The sequence below is a fragment of the Meles meles genome, chromosome 1, assembly GCF_922984935.1.
Source record: "Meles meles chromosome 1, mMelMel3.1 paternal haplotype, whole genome shotgun sequence".
Classification (NCBI taxonomy): Eukaryota; Metazoa; Chordata; class Mammalia; order Carnivora; family Mustelidae; genus Meles; species Meles meles.
In genome coordinates this window covers 16,169,703-16,195,019 of record NC_060066.1, presented here as the reverse complement: position 1 = coordinate 16,195,019, position 25,317 = coordinate 16,169,703, and the positions used below count along the sequence as shown (strand labels likewise).

Below are 25,317 nucleotides of genomic sequence, written 5' to 3'. Positions count from 1 at the left end.
GGGAAGAGGGAAGGTGCTTTACCGGCCACCTCGTCCCCAGCCTCCCCGATCTCAGTGAGAAGTCCCCGTAGGGATCTTCCTGGCATTCCCCGCCGTCACCCTGGGCCCCAGGACAGCAGTGGACACCAGACACCGCAGGGGTGCCCTCAAATCCTGTGGTCGCTACCGCCCAGCGTCCCAGGGAGGAGTAAAGGGAGACCCAGGAAGAGAAGAGGAGCCCCCTACACAGCCTCCGGTCCGGCACCAGACGTGAGAAACGCCTCAGGCAGACCACATAAGTAACTTGTCGGGCAAAGGCTGGAAAAAGAACAGCGCCACGGGCACTGAGCCCCAGGATCCCGCACAAAGCCACGCTCCACCCGCGAGGTGTGCGCACCTCAGAACGTGGGGTCACGAGGGAGGAGGGAGCCAAGCGCTGACGCAGCTTGGAGCAGGTGTCTGAGCAGCTGCACCCCTGGCATCGGGGGTGGGGGAGGGGACAGCCGCAAAGGGCTGTGCACACTGCTCAGTGTCCTCTGGACAGCAAAACAGCCTTCCATGGGACTGGCTTAGTCTTAGAAGCTTTGACGCACGAGCCGTGGGTCGGTTTGGTCAACCCCGGCCATCTCCTTGGGCCCCGGGCTGCCACCCTGCTGCAGTGTGCGGTGCTGCGGGAGGCAGGGGACCCGGGGGACCGGGCTGGGAAAGGGTCCGAACTGGGGGCTCCAGACAGCCCTCTCCCAGGCTCAGCTTGCCCAGCGCTCCAGAAGGAAGCCGCTGAGCTTAGATGGGTCCCCCCTACCCCCATCCCCACCCTCCTCATCTGGCACAGCCCGGGAAGCCCTCCTGGGAAGCCCAGGCTGCCTCGTACCTTGGGAGGGGATGGTGTCCTCGGAGCAGCACGGCGTGGTGGTCTGCGTGCTGTAGCCGCTGGAGCACTGCAGCGAGTCCCGGCTGCTCCTCTGGGTGTCCAGCTGGAGGCCCCGCGACAGGGCCAGCGCCAGCTCCTCGCACGCCTCCATCTCCTCACCAGGCTGCGGGGGGGGAGGAGAGAGACACAGACAAGCCACCAGGGCCGTGAATCCCCGGTCGGGTGTCCCCAGAGCCTTTCCGCATATGTCTTCCCGTGGGAACCTCAACATTACTCCTATCCTGCTGCCGTCTGTGGGTCCTACCCAGGCTCTGGAAAGTTTTAAGAGTCTGATTTCAGTGCCAGGCTTTTCCCTGGGGGCCTTCCAACCACTCGAGAGCGCGGAGTGGGGCAACGGGGCTCAGGCTCCCCTCCGCATTGCTGGCCAGCAAACGGCCACCAGCCGGGTCTAGAGGGGTCCAACCAGCCGTAGAGAATAAAAACGTCACCCTGTTGGCAGCTGACACGGTCATGCTCCGCGGTCTCTGAGCCTCCTCGGCCGCTGCAGGGGCACCACCCACGGCGCTGGGTCCTCCTCCGTTGGGGTCCGGCTCCCGCTTGTCTTTGCGGCGCTGTAGGGTGTTCACCAGAGGCTGATCGTAAGGTCCGGGCTTGGCCCAGTCCTAAGCAGAACGAACGTGGTCAGGTGCTGGGGCCTCCGGCTCCATGTGAGGCCTGTATAACCCTCCGGACAGCGGCCCGCAGAAGGCGGCTGGCCCCCCGGGGCAGGCTCAGGCTGAGACAGGCCAGCAGGCCCTTCTACTACATCCTTGCCTGGCCCTAAAAGAAGTGACTGGAAAATCCTCTGGGGGCCCCCTGGGAACTTCCCCTTTCCTCCCATCTGCCCGAAGATGAAAACCCTCCCCAGCCAGGCAGGCACCAGTGGGAGACTTAGTTAGCTGGCAGGTGACCAACTAAGGTGTCTGAGGGCCCCAGGTGGTAAAAAGCACATGCCCCAGGGCCAGGCCCTCCCTCTGAGTGTCTGAAGGAACCCCCTCCTCCAGCCCAAATGTTTTCACTTGAGCCAAGTGGCCACCAGGGGCCACTAACGAGATTCAGCCACTCCCCCCGAGGCTGAACCTCCACTTGCAGGAAACTGGGCCCCCAAGGGCACTCAGGATGTGCCCTCCCAGGCCTTCCCATAGGGAGGGAAGGCTTCTGGAGTCAGCAGAAAGTTTTGAGGAGCCTGCAGGGTCCACACTTAATCCGACCGAGGGATTAAGTCGAGACCTCAAAATGCCACAGCCTAGGGTCACCTACTATTCAAATCAGGGACAGTGCCTCTCAAAATAGGATTGGACGTGCTAGGAAATCATTTTAGAACTTTGTTTTTGTATTAAGGCAAACACATTTGGAGAGTACACAAATGAGACTAAAAAATAAGTCTGCTTTACTGTTGAGATAAAACATGGTATCAGCCAGCCCGTAGTTTGGATCATGGCTCTGTTACCACGGCCCAATAAGGGACCGAGCGAAGAGTCTGGGGCACTGACCGGGGAGGGCGGTAGCTCCCAGCCCCTGGTAATGGTGACACCCCACGGCGGCCCCTAGCTGCGCAGAACTGCACGGGCCCTGTCTGGGTCCACCATCTAAACCAGCTTAAGGAAGATTCGTTATGGGGAGCCTCTCCCATCTCAGCTCCACGTGGACGTTTCTCTCTCATATCTGCCTGCTGCTTTCTGGTTCTTCCCGGTGGGAACTTTCTCAGGGAGAGGTGCTCTATGGGGAGGAAGGCAGAGTGTGGAAGGGAGGGGTGAGGGGGGTCAGGAAGAGGGTCGTGGGACAGAAGATGGGGGAGCACAGAGCCATGAGAGGGGGCAGAGGGAGAAAAGGGGAGGGAGGAGAGACACAAACCTTCCAGCTAGGGATCTGAGATGACGGGAACATGCCGGGCCCAATGGTGTGATAATGAGCGGAGTCTGGAAGGTGGACAGAGGTGACCCGAGGGAGCAGGCGGGAGGCAGGCGGGCAATGAGGGGAAAGGCTTGCCCCCACGGGCCCCACATGGGACTCACTTGGCAAACTACAGTGAGAAAACCCGTTAGACAACTGGAAACAAAACAAAAAAGGGGGGAAAAAAAGGAAAATAAAATTAATATAACAGGATGAGTGTGGAGGTACAAGATGGCATTGACATTCAAGGGAGGAAGGGGACCAGAGCCTTCATCCCTCAAACAAGCGGTGGGTTCTGCTGCTCGTGGATGGTCCATGCCGTAGAAAGGGACCATGGGGCAAAGAGTGCACGTGGGATGCCAGATAAGTGCTGGGTCAAGGGTGTAATTTATCTACATTTTGGAATAGTGTGGAAACTGATCAGCGTCTTTCATTTGTGGCATCTGCAATGGTTTTTGAACATTTAGCCAACGAGGCAGAATTTCACGGCGATACTGATTTGCTCATCTCATTATGCAAATCTAAAAATTCTCAAGCGTCAACTAAATCTGTTCATTCTGGTTTCCGAAATCATCACACTGCTCAGGAGCGGATTCCAAATCAGGGTGAAGAGGGAGGAGGGTTGGCAAACTCAAAGGCAGAAAAGCACGCAGCCTCCGATGCAGTGAGAGGTCCCGTCAGGCGATGTGGCTATGGCGACAAGGGGGCCACGGTGGGTGGGTGGGGGTCTCGGGAGGGAAGGGGGGAGACGGATGAGCACACGGCACTGTTTTGGGAAGGAGGCTTCCACCTCCGAGTCCCCTGTACTGCTTCCTCTCCCTCAGGACCACGGCAAGGTCATGGCTCAGGAGCCAGGAGCCCATTCAAGAAAAAGCCCTCAACCTTGTTCCTCTCTTTGTCCCCAAGTGGAGCTGCTCTGGGTGTGCCTTTGGTTGATTTCAAGTTTCAGGTCCCAGCGGTAACAGCCAGCGGCGGGCAAGGGACAGGGTAGGGGGGTGTGCTGGGGAGGGGTGGCCATAGTGGCCAGGGTCCATCCGGTCACCTTCTCTGTGGACACCCAGGCGCCCATGGTGGAGCCTGAGCTGACTGAGGTGGGCGAGCTGCACTCGCTCACGGACTGGCAGGTTTCGGAGGCTTCGGAGGAGGCCGAGCTGGACGAGTTCTGCCGCAGGGAGGGACCACATGCCACCAAAAGTAACAGGAAATCGAGACAGAAGATAGGGTGGGGGAAGGGCACGCACACAGAGAGAGAGAGACATATACACAGAAAAGGGAAGGATGAGAGAAGCAGAGGGTTAGGGTTATTTTTTCCCCCAAAGCCGCACCCACACAGAAGCTTCTAAGCCCTTGAAAAGAAGCCTGAGATGCAGCACGGCCCAGACCTGCCAGGCTGTCAGCGCCCAGGACCCCTACTAGTGTGTGTCTAGTCTGCACCAGGCACAGGTCAGGGGCGGAATTCCTGGTGCTCCCTCAGGCTTCCCTCCTCATGCCACAGGCCCAGGTCCCAGGGGAGGCCTGCCTCTGGCATCTCCCAGGAGCACGGGCATCTTTACTGCCTCCTGCTGACCCCCAGCACGCGCGTGCGCGCACGCGCACACACACACACACACACACACACTCAGCTTGGGCTTCTCCGCTCCCACGTCTCCAGTTCCCGGCCTCACCCTTGGTCACACGCAGCCTCTGCACCCATGAAGGGTGGTTTCCAGCTACGAAGCTGCATCTTCATGGGACGGGTTTTTCAGATTTCTCTGCCTGGGCAAGGATTCTGAGCTTTGGGACAGTGAAGCCCTGAGCTCAATGTTTCAAGTGGCCACCCAGGGAGGGAGGAAGCATCTGGAGAGATCTGGGCCATTACAGAAAGGAGGTCTGACTTGGGACAATATCCCTTCGTGCCGATCTTCATTAAACCTCCAGTCTGCAAGACCCCCGCGTTGGCCAGGGTCCGCGCTCCCTGGTCAGTCTCCTGGCATTCGGCTCAGGCAGGGACAGGGCCAGGAGCTCACTGATCCATCTCAACTTTGTAGTCCTGTCCTGGCACATGGCCGGCACTCGGAATTACCGAATGGGTGCATGACAATGACCATCCCTTCCGTAGAAGCTGGGTCCCCTGGGATAGTGCTTGGGTATTTGCTCTAAGTTTTGTTTCTGGCTAACTGCATTCTCTGGCTCGTCCTTTTGTTCAAATAAACCCAACCCTACTGGGGTTTACTATTACCTCCCCAGAGTGTTCCCACATTCCCGGCCAAGGAGGCCAGACTCCTGTTTCTGCCCACTTCTTTCACCACCAGAAAAAGAAAAGTTCCTGCCAAGGGACGGAGCTGTGGCTCTCCATCCTGACAGCAGCAAGGCTCCAAAAAGACAGTCCACTGCAAGGGGCCCCAGGGCACCAGAGCAAGGACAGGCTCTCCCGAGGGAGCCCTGGAGGCCTGGAGCTCAGGGTCTGGCAAGCAAGCGGGCCCGGATCCAAAGTTTGAGGGGTTCAGATTCAAGTTACGTTGCTGTCACTCCTCAGTGAAGAAACCTGGGCTTAATCTAAATCTCAGTTTCTTGTATCTTTAGGGACCAGTAATAATCCCAGCGGAAGAACAAGAAATGAGACTATATCTAACGGACGACGACAAGAACAATGCGTCCGTGTCCGTGCACACCTGCACAGGGGAGCCAGCCAGTGCCGCCACCCGCCAGGCTGCTCGTTTTGGTCCCTCCGCGTCAAGGCCGTTCAACTTGAAGGAAAGAGCCAGTAAACCAGGGCAGGACTGCCGGTTCCTATTTCCTTTGACTTCGGTTCATTTTTCCTAAAGATCCTCTCGCCTTGCTGGGATGAACAGCTCTAGGACGAGACCCTCACCACAGACAGGGCCCCACTCCGGGGCCTGCGGCACTCAGATACGACTCGAAAAGAGCACCGTGGAGGAAAACGGGAGAATTCTTAACATCCTCCGTCAGCCGGCACTCACTTAGAACCACGGGACTGCGGGGAGCGACGGAGGAGGTCTCCCCCCTTTGAGCGTGTGTTCCCTTCCTCACAGTCTAAATAACGGTGCGATTACGGCCTTCAGGAGACTGTATGCTCCGGCCTATGTGACTTGTACGATTTCCTTAACGTCCCCCCTCTACCTGACAACTGTGAGCAGCCGTAATGCCTTTCCAGAGAAATAGAATTCTCCATTGAATTCTGCAGCATCCCCGAGCTTATTAGGACCACCCCAGAGCTGCTAGCCAAGCAGATCTTGGGCACCAGTGCTCAGATTCTAGTAAATCCCAACACACCACCTTCTGCTTCCCTCAGCATTGCTGGAGGCAGAAACGCTCGCTGCAGCCTGATCCACACACACCGCCTTTGACAGCAAGGCTGGAGCACACGGCCTCTCTTTTTAGAAAGGAGCGTTAGTGCACGACACCATGTTAATCTGCCAGCTGATTAAAAACACACAGAATTAGGCTGCGCAGTGGAATAGCCTGGGAAGAACCGCACATTCCAATTTTCTCTCAACCATTCACACCGCTTTCAAGACCCGCAGGTGTGGTTTAGTGCGCACGTGGCGGAGGACAGGAAGGGGACACCTGACAGACCAAGCCAGAGCACCCCCACGAGGACAGGCATGTTAGAACTTAAAGCCAAGGCTCTCGGCCCAGAATGTTTCTGTTTGAAGTTGAGTTTCTATCCCAGGAAGACAGAGCGAGGCCCCAGTCTCCTGGGACAGCTGGAAAATGCCAGAGGGACCCCTGAGCTGAGGACCTCTGGGTTCAGCCATGTCAGACACATCAGGCAAGTAAGTCTCTGGCTTAAATTCCCCAAACACCGCAACTGCTTCCTCTCCGTGACGTGTTCCCCCAAAACACTCCCAAGGGCGCCTGTGGCTGAGAGGGAGCAGGAAGGGCTCTGGATTGGTCCCCAGAAACCCTTGTCCCGGGCTCCCAACCTGCAGGTCAGGTAATAGTGCAGGTGGGAAGTCACATCTCCGAGCCTCCATTTCCACAACCAAACAGGCCGAGCCATACTCCCGGTGGCTGTTGGAAGGATGACCCGGACCAGGGGTGGGGGAGGGGTCCTCGGGTGGTGCGGGGAACCCAGATATTCAGGGACTGTTAAGGCAACTGGGTACCTGGATAAACAAGACAAGCACGTGACCTCCGGACTCGGACTGCGGGCTCTGGCCTCCCTTGGAGCGCACCATGGGCTCTGAGCCCCCTCGCCCCCCAGGAGATGGCGCTGCGGGGCACCCCGGGCTCGGGCGTTTCCCAGACGTCCAGGCGTCACTCACTAAGTGGGAAGCCAGACCCCTGATACTAGGGGAAGGAGGGTTGAGAGGGCAGCAGGGGGAGGGCAATCCAAGGCCCCGTCCAGCTCCTGCCTCCTGCTCCCCCTGGGCCCAGCAGGCAACTCCTGCTGCCCCCTGCCAGGCTGCTCGTTTTCGGTCCCTCCAAGTCAAGGCCGTTCAACTTGAAGGGAAGAGCCGGTAAACCAGGGCAGGACTGCTGGTTCCTATTTCCTTTGACTTCGGTTCATTTTTCCTAAAGATCCTCTCGCCTTGGCACCAGGTAGGACTGCGCTGAGTCCAGAGCCACCCGACCCAGCTGCGATTGAAAGATCCAGCATCTTCCCTTCCCTGGGGAGCAGAACGCCAACAGAACTCATGAGCGAGGGCTCTAAGGAGTCATCCCCATTCTCACACCAGCTGCGACAGGGAACCAGGCAGGGCCACAGAAGGCTTCCAAGGCACCGCTCAGACTCGCCGCCGCTTAGGGCAAAGTGGCGACGGCAGGAGAGACGCCACCATTTGCACCAACGTCGTGCATGAGGCACTGTGCCCAGCCGGACGCTTACGGGGGTGCCAGAGGGCGGCCCGACTTCTTAGAGTCCGTCTACTTACGTGAGAGGACTCCCCAAACCAGCGGGGTGCCGTGGCCATCACCGCCATGGAGACAGGCTGCACCCAACTGAGAGTTCTCACCCTTTGGGGAAACACATCTGAAGATGAGAAGTTAAACCAGAGGTTTCTCGTGGGAAGAGGACAGGGGTCCGTCTGAGCCAACGTCCTTCTCTGATTCCGGCCATTGACAGTGGCCCGAGCACGAGACGTCACAGCTGCTTCTGGAGCCCAGGGCACGCTTACCTGGTTGGGGGCCTCTGGCGGCATGGGGGACGGTGACTTGGACTGGAAAGCGTCCTGGGAAATGAATCCTGAGTCGTGGGAGGACACGCTGGACAGGCGGACGGGTGCCTGCTGGGCCAGGTTGGAGCTGCGGTAGCGGTAGTGGGAGCTGGGGGAGTGGGAGTGGGAGCCGCTGGAGCGCGAGTCACTGCTGTTGACGCTGTTCAGGCTGCTGTGGGGGCGAGCAGAGGGGAGGCGGGCGGAAACACGGGGACCGGGACGGAGGACACATCATGTAACCAGCTCTCTGCCGCAGGGAAGCAGGGCTAACAGTTACGACGTGTTTTCGAAACACCCCACGCTGAAGCTAGCAAACAAAGGGTTTTTCACATGAGCGAGGGAGAGCAAACTAGAGTCATTATAAACCAGGCGTCTGCCGGGACTCACTTCTCTGAAGGTGTCACGAGGTGTCCTTGCACGGACGCCCATGATTCTAAAGAGTCCGGTGCTGCCCAATTCTGCCACATCATCTACCACCAAAGCTAGAGACCTAACACTGGTGGCGAGAAATGAGGCAGAGCTGATCCTCTCTGCTCAGATGCTCAGGGAACTCCGAGACTCTGAAGCCACAACTAGGTGCTGCTACGCTGCCCCATTAGAAAATTCGAGTGTCTCCCTTAGATGGACCGTCTGGGTCCAGGAAACCAAGGTCAACCCAGACAAATGTCACCTTGGGAGGGCAGGTGCCAAGGGCCTCCTCAAGGTGATTCCATCCTATGTGAACTGGATTCAAGACCATCGTAAAAGCACCAGCAAACCAACTCTGTGTACGTGTCACGGCGCTTTACCTCTCATGAACAGAGTTGGTGCTTTAGTGAATGGCTTTACCCTGATCACAGAAATCTGTGACCCTATCTGTGGGCCCAGTGTGACCGGCACACCTTGCGAGAGGCAGGCAGCCTTCAACACCTTCAGGGAGTCAATGCTAAACTCTTTCCTTCCAAGATGAACCGTCAACAGGTGTCGAACAGTGACGCCCGGCCCCTGGGTGTTCCCTCCCTTTCCATCTCCAGCTCTAACAGAAAACGCCCTGCACGCTCATTACTCAGATTACAAAAAGTGGAAAGCTGAGCAGAGTTCCGTGGTCCCAGCAACCAGGATGGAGAATAAGGTATAGTTGTAGAACGATCGGAAGGGACAGAACAAACAACCCAGCCCAGGATTAGAAAGTCTGTGGCTTCTGCTCCTGGCAAGAGAGTCTTATCAGAGTTCGCCAACGCTGGCAGCTAACGTGGGAGTCAAGGGCTGTGTGACTGCCTCCGCTGGAGTTACTCGGTGCGGGTGTTCCGACAGATCTAGGGGACTGTGCCAGGGAACGTCGCTGCTGCTGGGAATAATTACCATAATTTTTGCTTCCCCCTGCCCCCACCTCCTGCCAATCAGTCAGAAGAGGGCATCTGGGGACTGACAATGAAGCTCACGGCGACTGCACTCCCCCAAGGTCATGGTCGAAGCCATCAGTGCAAGGGGCTTTTCAGCGGAAGCAAATACATAAGAGAGAAAAGATACGCGTGCAGCTGTGTTTTATACCAGTGAGATAGTTTTTTCAGTTACCGAAATGAAAACCCGGTAGATCTGTCAGACACACACACACACACACACACACATACATACACACACACACACACACACACACAGTCCACGAAAGAGGACATTAAAGCAACCCACAATTTCAGGTTGTGGAACGTTAGGATGTAGCATTTTCCATCTGAAATCACAGCTCAGTGTTAACCAGACTCACTCAAATATGGAAGGACATGCACACACAAGGGTGTACAGAGACTCAACCGCACACAGATTTGGCCAATCCAACCTCCTCTTTACTCTCAACACTAGTTTGCGAGAAGAGCAAGTTCACTTGGCTTTGGAAAGTCAAAGAAATAGATCAATGGGTCGAGTACGCCAAGAAGGATAGTGACGCACGATGAAGCTTCCGTCCTTCAAGGGAAGGACAGTCAACTGCAGGCAGCAAGCCAAGAGCAGTCCAACAGGAAACTGCTAGAAAACAATGCTGCAGATGTCAGAACTATTCCAGATGCTTCTCACGTGTGTCAGGAGGAGCAGAACCCAGCTTGACTTACCTGCAGACGCTGGACTTGCGGGACATGGTCGTGCTGGGGGAAGAGGGCGGCGTCTGGTATGACCAGCTGTAATCAGAACCTTTCAGGTCCAGAATCACCTAAGGGGACAGAGCCACATGGGTAAGCGAGCAGCTGAGCAGGGAAACGTTATCCATCAAATCTCTACCCGTAACATCAAAATTCTGCCATCATCCAGAGGTACAACGTCAAAACTGTCATTGGGGTCTTATTTTAAATTAAAGAACCATACTACCAATTCATCAATGTCCTCATCCTTTTTCTGACACAAGCAAAAATAGAAAACAAAATTGGAGGCGGGGAGGGGACCATCAATGTCAGTCGGTCGAGAGAGAGAGAGACTGATTTACAGTTACAGATGAACAATTTACAAGAGTCATTCATACTCCGGCTAGAATTTACAGGACTTCTGTCCTTGAGCACCACAAGCTCAGTCACAGTTCAGGACTGGTTGATCTTGCATTTTAGCTGCTTGACATTCGGTGAGCACTCGTGCCCTATCTGACCAGGACTTGATTTTTTAAAACCCAACAGAATCAAGAGCAAAAGGCAATTCTCCCACAGTTACTGCTTGCATCCACCCCTTGCCTGACAAGAGCTACTTGAACGTGAGGTCCACCGTGTCTGCCTCTCACTCCTATAGCAGATGCTCGATAAACGTCTATTTATTGAGTCGATGCATGCCTGTTGTGCTTTAACAAAAGCAATGTCATTGAACAGAAAACATAAACTCTTGTGTGTGTCTTCGGAGTTGGTTCTCCAGGCAGGCAATGCGAATTCTATATAAAGAGCAAAAGCAACACGTGATTCATCAGCTGTTCCCACTTGATATAAGGTTACTGTCGTATGAACTGAATGAATAAGAAGGAAAAATCTCCTCTTTTTCATAAGACAGAGTCTTATGCATTAATTAACTAGAATGGGAGAAATTCAGTGGGACTGGTTCACAAGGATGACCAAGACAACTGTCATGTTCTTGTAAGCTTATTTCCAGAAGACAGATAAACACAATGGTTAAGATAACCGGGGCTCTTGACTGCTTGGTTCAAATCCCAGTTCTGCCACTAATTAGCTAGGTGAACCTGGCCAAGTGACTTTCTCTCTCTGTGCCTCACTCTCCTGCCTTATAAAATGGCAGTAACAGTGAAAATGAGCTGAGGAAGTCTCCATATGGAGCTTAGAACACTACCTGGCATACAGCAGGCGCTCTATAATGGCTCACAGTGATGACGACTATATAGCACCATGTGAAACACCAACAGGATTTAAAATGGGTGAACGCCTCAAGGAACCCTCAAGACCTCAACACCCTGAGCCTTTGCGTCTTTGGTTTGTTCCCCCGAGCGCTCAGCCTACGATTCCTACCTGTTCGCTTGAGGAGGGCAGCTTATGAGGGTCCATGGTCAGGCTTTTCAGATCTTCTGATATGGTCTGAAGGTGAGTGATCTCCCCTAGCATTGAGATTTCTTCTTCCTGAAGGAAAGTAATTCACAACATGTTGTCATCATGAGTGATTCACTTCCTTGTCTTGGCCCATTTTTCTCAGGGTCACTGTCGAACCCTTTCAACTTTCCAGAAAAGGTGCCCCGAGACTCATATGTTTGTGCTGAAGGCACTACCAGCCCTCTCTCTCGGGAAACAGAAAGGGAAGAAGGAATCGGCCATAATTAGGAGGTGACCTGTGCCTGCTGGACAGTGGTGAGGAAGTCAAGTCAAACACGTGGCCTCCCTTGTAGTGTCTGGGGTGGAGGTGGGGGTCTAGGACACCTGCTCAGGTGGTCTCCCTGCATATTCCCACGGGACCCTGCAGCACAGCCCCCTTGACAGGCTGAGGCCCTGCTCTGAAGTCACTCAGCTGCAATGGATGACCCGAGCTGGAACGATTTTGGTCCAGATCGGGTGATGGATCTTTGGAACAGCCCACATGTGTGCGGTGGCATTAACTATCCCCCTTCTCTCTGGTGTTTTACACCAACTTAATAAATGGCAAGTGAGATGGGAGCAGGAGACTAAGGAAGGAAGTCATTCGCTCCACCAAAGTGCCAAGCTGGGACTAGAGGCCTGGGCAAGAATGAGCCACAGAAAAGTTCGGTGCTCAGAGGTGTGACTCGTATTTGGGTATTTTGCTAGGGCTGAGGGAAGTGAGCTGGTGTGTTCTTATCAACTTCAAGAACGCCAACAGCAGAAGTCCTCAGTTATCATATGCAAATGATTTACTTAAAAAATTAAGTCTGCATTGATTCGTTGAGACTCTTCCCATATTGATCTCATGGTCACTCACTGATGTTGAGGCCAGAGGCCTTGTTTAAAGCCCAGATGACTGGATCCGCACCCCGAGAGGTCTGGATTCAGGAGGGTCTGGGTTGGGTTCAAGAAGCTGCATTTCCCAGGGGACACTGCCGGCCTGGTGACCACACTTCAAGAACCACTCTGCAAGGCCTTCTTGCCTTGGGGAGAAACAGTAAGTTTCAACCAGTGCTAAGAACCGTGAACAAGGAGCGGGCCCCATGGCCAATGGCGACCCATAGAGAATCACCGGCCTACGGAAACACTTCCGCTATCACGATTCCTGACACACACAGCAAATTCCCTGTGACTCAGGGACGGGTGGATCAGTAAAGGAAAGTTGCCTCCAAACGGGCAGCTGAAGCCTTCCAGAGCTTTCCACGAACTTACGATCACTGGCCGCAGCATGGAGATGAAGGTGCAGAACCGACTGCGCTCCTCAATCAAAGCCTTCCGGACCGCCTGCTTCTCTGTCTCTTCCAGCAAGAGGTACTTGTCGTTGACGTCCTGGAGAGCGCTGTCCAACTGAGGCTGGATATCGCCTCGCCCTGGAAATAAAACAAAGCCCTGGAACAAAAGCCCTTCTGTCCTGGCCGGAGTGGACACCACCTCTTTCCCGGACTTAAAAAACAATTATTTAGGGATCCTCGGGATTTAAGGTCGCTGTTTTTTGAGTACTGGCCGTGGCAGTTTCCAATGCCCAGGGGCCACATTTATCCTCCCAATGAGGAAGACGTCCTGCGTGACCCCTCCTGACTGGCCTTCTTGCCTTGTGCAACTCCACAGAGACTTCTGCCAACAAAACCCCAGGATGTGGCAGCCAGACAGTCTTTTTTTTTTTTTTTTTAGAACATTCTGGAGAGGCTAAGGGATGAACAAGGTGAGGGCCGGCGGTTGTTTCCCAAAATGGGCACAGGCTGGCTTTGTTGGGTCAGCCGCAATCAAAGAGCCTCTGTTTGGACAGAAGTTTCTGTCCCTGAAGACAAAGGTGGTGAGCATCAGCTCCTCCGTTGTGGGGGCGGGGGGTGAGGAGGTGCTGGGAATCCTTGGCCATCAGTATAACTCCCCAGTGGAGAGTCCTGAATGTTCCTCTTATACAACAAGCCCAGGAACCAAAAGACCTAAGTCAAGTCTCTGCTGGTGAGAACCTAAAGGCAGAGTCAGTGCTGAGTCCATCCCGTGTGAGGTCATCTCTGGCCACGTCCACAGACCCAGTTACCATGAGGCAACCAGTTCTAGAGTTGAAGATGGAGTGTTGACTGTGTATTTACTTATTTATTTAGGGGGGAGTGCTAACCTTTAAACTTGAACTTTATGACGTCAGCAAACTATCTCTATAAATAAAGTTTTATTAGCACACAGCCACACCCACTCGTTCCCATACCGTCTACACCTGCCCTTGCTGTGACTGCAGAGTGGCGTCGTTGTAACACACACTGCGTGGATCTTGACTAAGGGGGAGTCAGATTTACAACCTGACACTTCAGAGTTAAAGTTCCCTATGCTAGAATACAAACACAGGCACTGTGTCAGAAGGAGAGGCAAATGCAGACTGATTTGTAGGTGGGGACAAGGGGGCGACCACTCGAGAGCCCAGCTCACAGGCTACCACGCTCGTGTCCCCACATAGGGGCTTCACCTATCACCTGAACAGAGAAAAATTTCTAAACCCCTTCAGGGCAGGGCCTTGGAACTCTCCCTGCCCGGCTCCTACCTGTGACAATGCCATGTATGTATACAGCAGGTGCTCAATAAGTGATTATTTGAACTATGGAATGTCAGAGATGGAGGGGGCTTTCGGGGCTATCTGACCTGCTTCTATTTTAGTAGAGGCGGAGGCCTTGAGAAGGTGAGAGGCTTGTCTAGTATCATTCAGGGAAAGCGGGAGAGCCAGGACAGAGCCCACGTGGCCCGATCCCCTTCCTCCTCCTCTACCCCACGGCCTCAGTCACATGAAGGAACTCCACTCGCCTCCTGGCAAGGGGCCTGAGCAGTCACTGTTTGCCCCTCTTTAAAATGATGTAGAGAATAATAAATGCAACGTGTTACTTGGTTTGAAGAAGGAAAGGGTCAGGGGAAATTGCCTTGAAGGTAGGAGTGCGTTCCCTCTTTTCTCTCATAAGCACATGAGGAAACTTAATTTGGAGCAAGAGGCGGTCAGGCTTCAAGAACATGTCAACAGAAAAGGTCTTTGGATTTTATTAAGGGAAAGTTACTTCCTGGGCAGGGATGAAGTTGTAGGTGCACGAGCAGTGGGAAAACCGTACATAGTACGTACATAGTCAAAGGTCACCCCTGAAAAAGCCTGGGCTGGTCGGTAAAGCACAGTGAACACGGCCCATGCAGCTCCCGCGAGGCCAGGCCGCACACATGCACGACGGCTACAACCACAGGCAGGTACGAATTCCGCGCGGGAATCTGATCCAACAACCCCAGGCAGGAGAGTCTGCCTATGTCCAAGCTGACCGCCCAGCCATGCCTCCAATCAGCCCCTCCCTACCCCTCAGGATAATCCTAGCACCTCCTCCCGGGTCCCCATCGTGCCTCCCGAAGGATGCGGGGCGTCATCCCCACATGTGAACCTGGCCCCGGACCCCAGGTTTCACGCATCTGCAACGGACAGGAGACTGGGAGAGCGCACGTGCACCCCTTCTCACTGGGGGTACTGGCCAGGGAGGGTACAGGTGCTCCCCACCGAGGACACCCACTATCCACAGGCACCCGCTCTAGGAGGGAAGGCTGGGCTGTCACTGGCCCTATGAGAACTGAGGGCTTTCTCTTCCCCTCTTAAATTGCCGGTTTGTGCAGCCAAATCCACAGACGCGGGAAGGTGAACCCAGCCCAAGTCTCTGGTTGTCAAGCTCCAGGACACTTTGTCAACGTTCTCTGCTGTGCTGCAGCCTACAAGGCCGCCGGGGCCCTCTCCGGCCCTGTGTGGGGGAGGCCCCGTGGTTCGGGGCTGGTCTGAGGCCTCTTTAAATCTCTCCATCTCTTCTATGATGTTCTAACTCAACATGGAGGGCCCCGGGCATCAGAACGTTCTCAAGTGCGGCAGACAAGGGTGGATGGGAATCTGAAAGATAGATTAAAACCCACAGCGCTGGGGCGCCTGGGTGGCTCAGTGGGTTAAGCCTCTGCCTTTGGCTCAGGTCATGATCTCAGGGTCCTGGGATAGAGCCCCGCATCGGGCTCTCTGCTCAGCAGGAAGTCTGCTTTTCCCCCTCTCTCTCTCTGCCTGCCTCTCTGCCTACTTGTGATCTCTCTCTGTCAAATAAATAAATAAAATCTTTAAATAAACAAACAAACAAAAAACCCCACAGCGCTTGACCAAGCACACTGGCATGCACTTCCACTGCGGTAGTAGTTTCGTATCAGCCTATAATTAAAAGAAATTAGGGAAGTGTGGATCTTGCCTTCCTTTCACAGGGTATAAGGTGCACTTCTACCTGCAATTAATTAATGTTGACTTTTAAACATATACCTCCAGAGGAAAGCAAAATGACGGGACCCAAGTGTCATCTAATCTGGTAAATATAAATTTCAATTATTCTATAATTGAAAAGTAAATTGAAAAATAAATGCAAAGTTATCTTAAATTTGCATTATAATTAAAGGGCTTCCAAATTGTGGTATTCTAAAATAAGTATAATCTGTAAAGATGGCTGTAATTATAAGCACAGTGAGTACACGTCCATTCAGGACATATCATAACCTAAAAACACAATGTGTATTTCTTAAATTCACCGATACAACATATAATTATATTTATTAAAAAAAAAAAAACTGTGGAAGAAATTATTCCATGTCCTAGTTGGATGCACTGGTTTTAAGATACAATCCAGAGCCATATGGTGCAGAGTCAAGATACAGAAGCCCCGCTATGCGGTTTCCGCGGCGATGTTTGGGGAGCCCGAGCCGACGTGCCCCACGCAGCTAGCCACTCCAGCCCCGCTAGACTGGACTCCATCCTCTCAGGTCACCTCTGCTATGGTCAGCCTCCCTGGGTACATAAGATCCCAGCATCCTTTCATGAAAGGCAGGAGCCTGTTCATGTCTTCCAAATGAAGACATGCAAATGGCTAGCAGACACATGAGAAAATGTTGATCATCATTAGCCATCGGGGAAATTCAAATCGAAACCACATTGAGATACTACCCTATACCCATCAGAATGGCCAAAATTGACAATACAGGAAACAAATGGGTTGGAGAGGATGTGGAGAAGGGGGAACCCTCTTACACTATTGGTGGGAATGCAGGTTGGTGCAGCCACTTTGGAGAACAGTGTGGAGATTACTTAAGAAATTAAAAATAGAGCTTCCCTATGACCCTGCAATTGCACTACTGGGTATTTACCCCAAAGATACTGATGTAGTGAAAAGAAGGGCCATCTGTACCCCAATGTTTATTGCAGCAATGTCCATGATAGCCAAACTGTGGAAGGAGCCAAGATGCCCTTCAACAGATGAATGGATAAAGATGTGGTCCATATACACAATGGAGTATTATGCCTCCATCAGAAAGGATGAATACCCAACTTTTGTAGCAACATGGACGGGACTGGAAGAGATTATGCTGAGTGAAATAAGCCAAGCAAGGAGAGTCAACTACCGTATGGTTTCATGTGGAGCATAAGGAATAACATGGAGGACAATGGGAGAAGGAGAGGAAAAGTGAATTGGGAGAAATCGGAGAGGGAGTCGAACCATGAGAGACTGTGGACTCCAAGAAACAAACTGAGGGTTTTAAAGAGGAAGGGAGCTGGGGGATGGGTGAGCCTGGTGGCGGGTATTAAGGAGGGCACAGATTGCATGGAGCACTGGGTGATACAAGCAAACAATGAATCTTGGAACGCTACATCGAAAACTAATGATGTATTTTATGGTGACTAACATAACACAATTTAAAAAAATAAATAATTAAAGAAATTTTTAAGAAAGGAAAGAAAGGAGTTTCATCATCAGGATTCACTAGTCCCTGAGTAATCGGCTGTTTAATGAAACCAACAACAGCTCAAGGGACAATCAGGAAATGTCCCCTGCTGACCTGCTGTGGCTCAGCACCCGTGGTGCCTCAGAGCCCTCGTGTCATTGAACAGGATTCCTCCTCCGCAAAGTCACACCCTCCCATCTGTCACCTGCTTGCCTGAACTTTGCCTCTCCTTCAAGTCCTCTTTCTCGCATTTCCCGCTAAAAAACTCCTGAACCCCCCTACCTCTCTCCATCCCGAGCCCTGGCCCCAGTCATCTCCTGCCTGGACAGCAACAGCCACCTATTCATGGGGCATCCAACGGGGTCACTACGTAATCCAAATGCACATGGGCACAGAAGAATTTTCTAGAAGCCAAGGAGCCTACAGATGCTTTCTAATCCTGAAAGTCACATCTTTAACATGGTAAAAAGGCCGTGACAGGTCAGCAGCTCACCTGTGCCTAGTCCTGCTCCTGAGAGCAGACGCAAGCCCTCTCCCATCCACGGAAGGTCTCGTACACAGCACGTTCTTCCCTCTTCCCTCCGCACGGGGAGAACATCCAGCATCTGGCCCCCGATAGGATGCCCAGCAGGGACCACTCAATATTAACTGAATCAGACAGCGACGAACCCCCCTCCAGCTTCCAGCCGTGCGGATGTCACGCGTTCTGCTCCCTGAACATTCACGCCTCTCCTCCCGCCTGCCCCTTTCTCTACAAACACCCTCGATTCAACGTCCAGGAGTCTGCTTGAGTGCTGCTCCCTCCGGGAAACCTCCAGCCCCACCCCGCCCCCCGAAAATCCAGCCCCTGCCTGCTCCGTAAGCACCGGCATTTTCTTCACAACGAACCGCACTGATGTGGCCACGTCATAGTTGTCGTAAGATGTACGTGTGTTGTCTTCAAACAGAACACAAATACACATACATGTGGTCTCTGCCCCGGTTCCCAGCCCAGAAATTCCCCAAGGCCTTGGAGTTTCCAGAATGCCAGCAGTGTCTCTGTCCTGCTAATGAGGTGACAGGAGGGGAAGGGGACTAGATAGGTAGCCGCAGGATGGAAGATGCTGGCCAGGAGAAGCAGCCACAAGCCCAAACCTTTCAGCCTGCACCCCTGACCTCCGGGGAGGGGAGAGGGAGTTGGCTTTCAGCCACCAATGGCCAATGCCTAACCGATCGTGCCACCATAATGAGGCCAGGGTAAAACCAGGAGGAACTCCTGCTGGGGACTACGCCGATGGCGGGGGGGGGGGGGGGGGCGTACACCCGGGGAGGCACGGCCGCTCTGCGCACACCCCGACCCCCCCCCCACCCTGTGCCTCTCTTCACCGGGGTTCGTCTGTACCCTTGAGAACAGACCAGCATTCCCAAGCACAGGACTTCCCTGAGTTCTGAGAGTCTTTTTAAGGATTTAGCGAACCTGAGGGGAATCCATAGGAAACCTCGACTTAGAGGTTGGCCAGGCCAAACCATGGGTAGCCTGGGGACCACCACTTGTGGCTAATGACTGAGGCGGGGGTGGTTTGGTGGGACTGAGGCCTTAGCCTCTGGGATCTGTGCGAACCTGGTAGGCAGTGTCAGAACCGCGTTCAGTGGTCGGTGTCAGACGACGTTCAAACATAAACCCTGGGGACAGCTTGGGGGCAGAGGCCACTTTTGCTTCCTTAGCGGCCCATGGGGGCCAGCAGGGGAGCACTCACAGCTCTCTCCCTCGATGGCTGGCTGCACGAGGCTCATCAGCAGACTTCCCGGAGGATGTTTATGAATGAGAGAAGCTGCACCGACGACGGCTTGCAGTCCAGCCAGCCAGACCTGCCACCCACCCCACCAACCACCAGGGGGTGCAAAGCACACTGGGTAAGAAATCAGTATTGCGAGCAAGCTGTTCTTTCAATTCCTAGCCTTTCCACTGGGCTCCTGTTGCATCCCCTCCACGCCAAGGGAGGAAATAGCTCTCCCTTGGCTCCTGAGCAGCCACAGGGAAGCCAGGTGCTCCAGCCCATGGCCACAGCTGCACTGGGCAAGGGACAGTTCAGCATTTCAGCTCCTGGGGCCAGCCAGCTGCAACCAGGGTCCCAGGCAAGGCCCCTGGTGAGCTCTGTGGGGGGTGAGGTTCTCCCAGAGATCAGCTCTGCAAAGGAAGGGGGTTCATAGCGCTGGGCCTCCAGGGGGTGGGGGGTGGTCTGCTTGGCCTGTTTTTACCTATACTTCTCAGCTGTGAAATATGGCCAATGAATTCCCCCACCCACCCGCCGGCTCTGAGGACCACCTGCTTCCTTCTCCAAGCAACAGCCCTTTGCAGGAGTTTCTCCACATTTAATTCCAACGTCTCCACTGATTTCAGGCACTTCAGGCCTTCCTGAGTGCCACAGAAGGCGGATAAAGGTAAATTCACCAATCCTGCTTCCGTCATGGTGGAAGGCGTCGGACTGTCCCCAAGCTATGCTTTTCGCCGTCGGCCCACTAGCCCTGGGCTTCGCCTCCCAGGTCTGGCTGTGTCACCCACCGGCTGCTCTCTCTGGTGTTTCCAAGGGCCAGAACATCCATCAGGCCACAGCTCCCTAGTGCTGACTCATGATTACAAACTCTTTCCGGTCCCTGTCGCACAAGTTTTCCCATTAAGTAAGACTTGTACCGGGGCACCTGGGTGGCTCAGTGGGTTAGAGCCTCTGCCTTCAGCTCAGGTCATGATCTCAGGGTCCTGGGATCGAGCCCCGCATCGGGCTCTCTGCTCTGCGGGGAGCCTGCTTCCTCCTCTCTCTCTGTCTGCCTCTCTGCCTAGTTGTGATTTCTCTCTGTCAAATAAATAAAATATTAAAAAAAAAAAAAAAAAAAGTAAGACTTGTACCCATTCGATTGTCTCCCGCATAATTAAATGAGTGTGCTCCCAGATGCAGTGCCCAAGCCTGGAACAGAGCCGCGACTCAACAGCCTTCCCCGCTTGGTTACAGTTGGATCCAAATCCCCAGACGCGTCCCCAGGCTGCATGTGGCCAAACCACCTCTGAAGGCTGAAGCCATCACCAGTCCCCCGGCTTCAGAAGGAACCGTTCCAGCTCCAGTTTCCAAGGAAAGTAGCATCCAGATGGGCCCAAAGTACACTTTCACTGTCTGCGCTGGTGCGGGCACCAGTGGGGGTGCCGGTGGGGGGACAGCAGCGGGACCGCGGCCCAGCCTCCCACCACGTACGACAGTATTTAGGAAGGACAGTGGCTGGGTTGTTGCTGTGTGGACAGCAGACACATGTCAGCGAGGTGGTGACCGCAGAGAGCAGTCAGCGACTTCCAGGGCCGGGTCTTGGAACCCAGACAGCCAGAAGCAATCAGGGGGCCCCTTCTCGACTCCATCCTCGCCCCAGCAGCCTGGGAAGTCCTAAGGGGATGGCGATTCCTGACGACTGTCAGAGGCACACCCAGGACACGGGTGGTGAACAGGCGTGCGGGGTCCCTTGCCGAGCCACGCCGGCTTGAAGCTGAACAAGGGTGGGGGAAAATCGCTGTGGCTCTCACGCGGGTCCAGTCCACCTGTGGCGAGCCTGGCAGCGTCCAGAAAGCCGACTCAGGGTAGCAGGCACACGTGCCCTCAGGGCGCCCCCCTCAGGACACAGTCACCTTTGACCGGGGTTCCGGTGCTCCTGTCTAAATTGTGACAGCCACGTGTTGGGACACACTGTCCCCTCTACCTTGAACATCCCTCACCCTATTTTCCACCAGCGGACCCTTTCCTTTTCCTCACTTTCGCCTCCCCACTGCCAAGCTGAGTGGAGTTCCTTCGTCACCCACCGCCCACCGCTCATACAGAGCCAGGCTGAACGAGCTGGTTCGCTTCCACCAGAATCGCAGTTCCTCGGGGCGGGGGGCATATCCCCAGCAGAATACGTTTTGAGTTGTAAATTCCTTCCCTCTCCCAGCCAAGCTCATGCAGGAACCCAAGGTTCAAGGTAGATACTTGTAACTATACCAAAGGAGAGTTTCGTTTATATATATATTTTTTTCTCTCGTTAAACCAGGACATTTTAACTGGTGCGAAACTGTATTAAAATATAGATGTCCAGGTTCCAAAATGATTTAAAACTCGTAAAAAGAAAAGTTAAGAGGGCTTATGTCTTTACACTGAAGTTCACTGCTATGATTACGTGTCACTGTGGCTGAGCCCTACGGACCCTGCAAGAGAAAGAAACAGAAGAAACTGGAGACTTCTCCTGAGATGAGCAGAGCCTATGTTACAGAGGCGAAGGGCTGTGTGGTTTCTTTCCTCACCCCCAACCCTACTGCCCATCATTCAACATGAGTAAAATACCCAGTTTACTCCACAGATGGACTCATGCCAGGCTCTTAGCGAAGGTTCCAATAAAACTCTGTGTTATCGAGTGGACACCTATTGTACAGTTCTTTTTATATGAAATGTCTGGAAGAGGCAAACTCATAGGGAGAGAAAGCAGAGGAGTGGGAGTCCAGGGCTGGGAGCAGAGAGAACAGGGAGTGGCTGCTCAAAAGGCAGGGGGCGTCTTTTCGGGGTGGTGCAAATGTTCTGGAATCCGACAGTGGCAATAGCCACACAACGTTGCAAATGTATTATAAGCCACAGAAACGTACACTTTAAAATGGCGAATTTTAGGTTATATAAATTTTATCATAATAATATGCAAAAGAAGTGTCTGTCTTACCTTCCTCCCAAAAGTTCACTAAATATTGTGCAAAGTGTTTCACAATCACAACCCTGAGGACTGGAGAAGATCATCGCTTATAAACTGGGGAACAACTAGGCCAATGTCACCATGAGGGGAAGCAGACGCAGGGCCAGGCCCTGAGTGAAACGACGGTGGACCATCTCGGCGCCCCACCTGTTAGAGGAGATCTGGGCCTTTGGGGTTTGTTGGAGAGGACAGATTCCAATTCAAACCTCTGTGGAGCTGTTGGGTAAAAATGTTCTCAGAGGACACTCAGGCACACTCAAGGCAAGAAAAATCACACAGACACCTCAGACAGACCTTTCCAAGACAGAGGGATCGCCACGAGACTCCAAAAGCAAATCACCCAGAGAATGAAGATCAACATTCAGTCAAGAAGAATCACTGGTATTACTGAATTTGGAGATCTGATACCTTTGAAATGAGACATTTCACAAACTCCGCTGAAATAAGAAATACTTCCGATTTTTTTTAAAGACCACAAATTATTCACTTTGAAAAGAACTAGATGGTCCTAGGGAGACAGAGTTAAAGAAATTTTGCTAGTTTAATACAACCAAATCTGATTTGGGGATTATTTTTAGGGTTTATTGAGTGCGGTTCTACACGTTTTGTGATATAAACACACACATACATATATACTCAGATATATACGTATGTATAAATGGGTTTACTTCCTGCGCAAATCACTCTGTATTTCTTCTTTCCATGAGTCTAATACTGAGTCATGATGATGCGAAAGCCCTCAGCACGTTGGGCTAACCCATGAAAGGGCCAAACACCGAAGAAAGAAAATGATTAAAACACACACACACGCACACACGATTTTCTTAAAGTTAGGGAAAATTAAGTAGGTACAACCGATTGTTCCGAACTGGCAGGAAAACTTGGGCAATTAGCGTAGGTCTGGACAACCACGGAAAGCCCACAGCAAGGACCACATCATGACCAGCCACCAGAGAGTCGGGACAGGAGACTTACCGAGAGCGTCCACTGGCGGGGGGGGCGCACGGTGAGAAAGTGCAGGATACACAATTGACACAAAAAGGAAAATAATAAAGTCAAACTGGGATTCGAGCAGCAGTCTTACCTTCCTTTCATGGGTTAAACAGTCCGTGGCTTGCCACCGGAGTTTCTATCGGGGCAATGAAACCCACCTCCACCGAGAGCTGCGCAGCCACGGTCCCTTCCCTGACTTGCTAAAACTTTTCCTTCTCCTCTAAACGGAAACCTTCCTTGTTAGTGAGCATCACCCCTAGAGATCACAGCATAGTTTCTAAGAAGAGAGATGCAGCCTAAAGTCTCCCTCTGAAGCCAGTTAAGATGCTTCACCAAGAAAATCTTTCAAGTGTAATTTACTATAACTTGAAAAGTAATTAGGGAAACCCGGGAAACAAAATTTAAACCGGGGTGAAAAATGAAAAAAAAATAATAATAAAGTTAAAATTCTAGTAGAAGGGCAAATAACGTGTTTGTCTGCACCTCTGTGAGTCTGTTTATTGGGTTTATAGTCTTTACCATCAATATACTTTACTATCTGGTCAAAAATGAGAGATTGATCGATGAAGTGTCGGGCTCCAGGGTTAATACAGTAAAACACCCCAGTTTCAGCAGCCTCAGAGAAAGTCCTGAGAAGCTTCCAGGAGTTACAGATGGAAACAGAAATGCTTGACCATGATTAATTCTTACATTTAAATTAATAGTAATCTGGGAGTTAGAGGAGAAGCGAGGCTGCTGACTGTACAGTAAGACAGCAAAACAAGCCAAGAGCAGCACACGGTTCCCACAATCGACCCACGCTCATTCCCCGTGAAGTCTCCGCTAGCCCTGGGACCTGAGCTGACATCAAGCCACAGGGCTTGCCTAGGACTCATCGGATGCCTTCTAGAGCTCGGGCTGTTGGGTCTGCTCCACGCCACACCCTACTTTTCCGTGGCCTCAGTCTTCTCCCCAGTGCCTGTCAATCAGGCTGGCTCTGCCCTGGGTCCCTAATCCTGGGCATCAGCCTGGAACATCTCCAAGGGCGGCTACTGTTCTGCAGCGCCCAGCATCTGCCTCGTGTTTACTCCTGGCAGGTGTTGGGTAAGCCTGCCTCCCGCTAAAATAGCTACACCCGCTCACAGCTGGAGTAGATGCCAAGTCGTTCTGAAATGGTTTTGAGATAAAACCTAATCAAATCCCCCAAAAACATTTGAATTTTTTTTTTTTTTGGATGGTAATATTCAAATACCTTTCGATTACAAATTACCACTCTCTTATAATAAAGAGGAGGAAAAACACCCAAGAAAACATGTGACAAAAGGTGATTATCTGCAGAGTGAAAATTAAATTAGCCACATACAAAAAGGACGTCCCCTGTGTGTCTGCCTACGTCAAGGGCAGCGCTATCACCATGCTTAAGTGCACAAAAGCATTTGAAATTTTGAAAAGGAGAGTCAGAAGAGCTCTTAGATCAAAGATCACAGTTTTTTTTTAAAAAGGCAGGCAGAAAGCTGCTTGGTGATCTCCTGAAAACACATTAAAAGTGAAGTGATTATGTGGTTATCAGGCTCCGTTCCATCAGGACAAAAAAAAAAGGATCTGAAGCAAGTATCTGAAAAATATAAAAAGGACCTGAAGTATCGTAACGCATCATGTAGATCTCAGAAGAAACTACCAACGCTCAATAAGCTGAGAATCCAGGAAGCCACCACCTGTGGGAGGTGAGGCAGATGCCCCGAGAGCAGTTCTGGCGGAAAGGGAAACTTCAGGTAACCAGACCCCAAATCACTGGACGCCTCAAGTAACCGATTTCTGCTGGCCTGTAACTTGTGGCATTCCTGCTCCGTGCTCAGGCTATCCCTCTTCTGGGAGAGCACTCCATTATAACCAGAATGAGGATTCTGGTACCTCCTAGAAGGTTCCATTCACCCCAGAAATACACAAATGTGTGCACTCAGTCCAAAAAATGTGCTTATATATCTTAGAAAAAAATATTTTTATAATGGAAAGAAAGAAAACTGTTTTCTGGTGATACTCTGGAGTAAAGAGAAAATCATCTGGAACATTACAAGCAACTGATCTGACTTGGTACGTGTACATAACTACACCACCAAGGCCACCTTGTCTAGGAGGACGTGGTGCCTAAGACCTCCAGCTATGTGGCTAGGGCTGAGAGAATGCTTCCAGAAACCCCTGGTCACAGCCTCCATTCTCTGCCTTCAGGCCAAGTGCCCCACAAAGCCTCACAACCAAATGCCAATTCTACGGCCAATCCTGGATCCAGAAGCGTCTTTTCGTGTTACACAGTCCAGCACCCTAGGTGTCCTGAAGCTTTCCATCGGATGCCTTGATG

At 52.6% G+C, this 25,317-nt stretch overlaps 1 protein-coding gene across 13 annotated transcripts in view; it reads right to left on the bottom strand.

Annotated features, from left to right (window-relative positions):
- MTSS1 (MTSS I-BAR domain containing 1) overlaps positions 1-25,317 on the bottom strand; it is a 160,160-nt gene that overhangs the window by 3,024 nt on the left and 131,819 nt on the right. For 4 of the 13 annotated variants that reach the window (XM_046019552.1, XM_046019638.1, XM_046019646.1 and 1 more), the window contains 8 exons: positions 22,965-22,976; positions 12,717-12,874; positions 11,406-11,513; positions 10,023-10,120; positions 7,903-8,113; positions 2,744-2,938; positions 1,339-1,512; positions 851-1,013 (listed from right to left, as the gene is read on the bottom strand). In XM_046019552.1, coding sequence (XP_045875508.1) covers positions 851-1,013; positions 1,339-1,512; positions 2,744-2,938; positions 7,903-8,113; positions 10,023-10,120; positions 11,406-11,513; positions 12,717-12,874; positions 22,965-22,976 — 1,119 coding nt within the window. Of the gene's footprint in view, positions 1-850; positions 1,014-1,338; positions 1,513-2,743; positions 2,939-3,824; positions 3,945-7,902; positions 8,114-10,022; positions 10,121-11,405; positions 11,514-12,716; positions 12,875-22,964; positions 22,977-25,317 lie in introns of all 13 variants that reach the window. The other 9 variants (XM_046019655.1, XM_046019618.1, XM_046019593.1 and 6 more) reach the window with 9 other exon arrangements.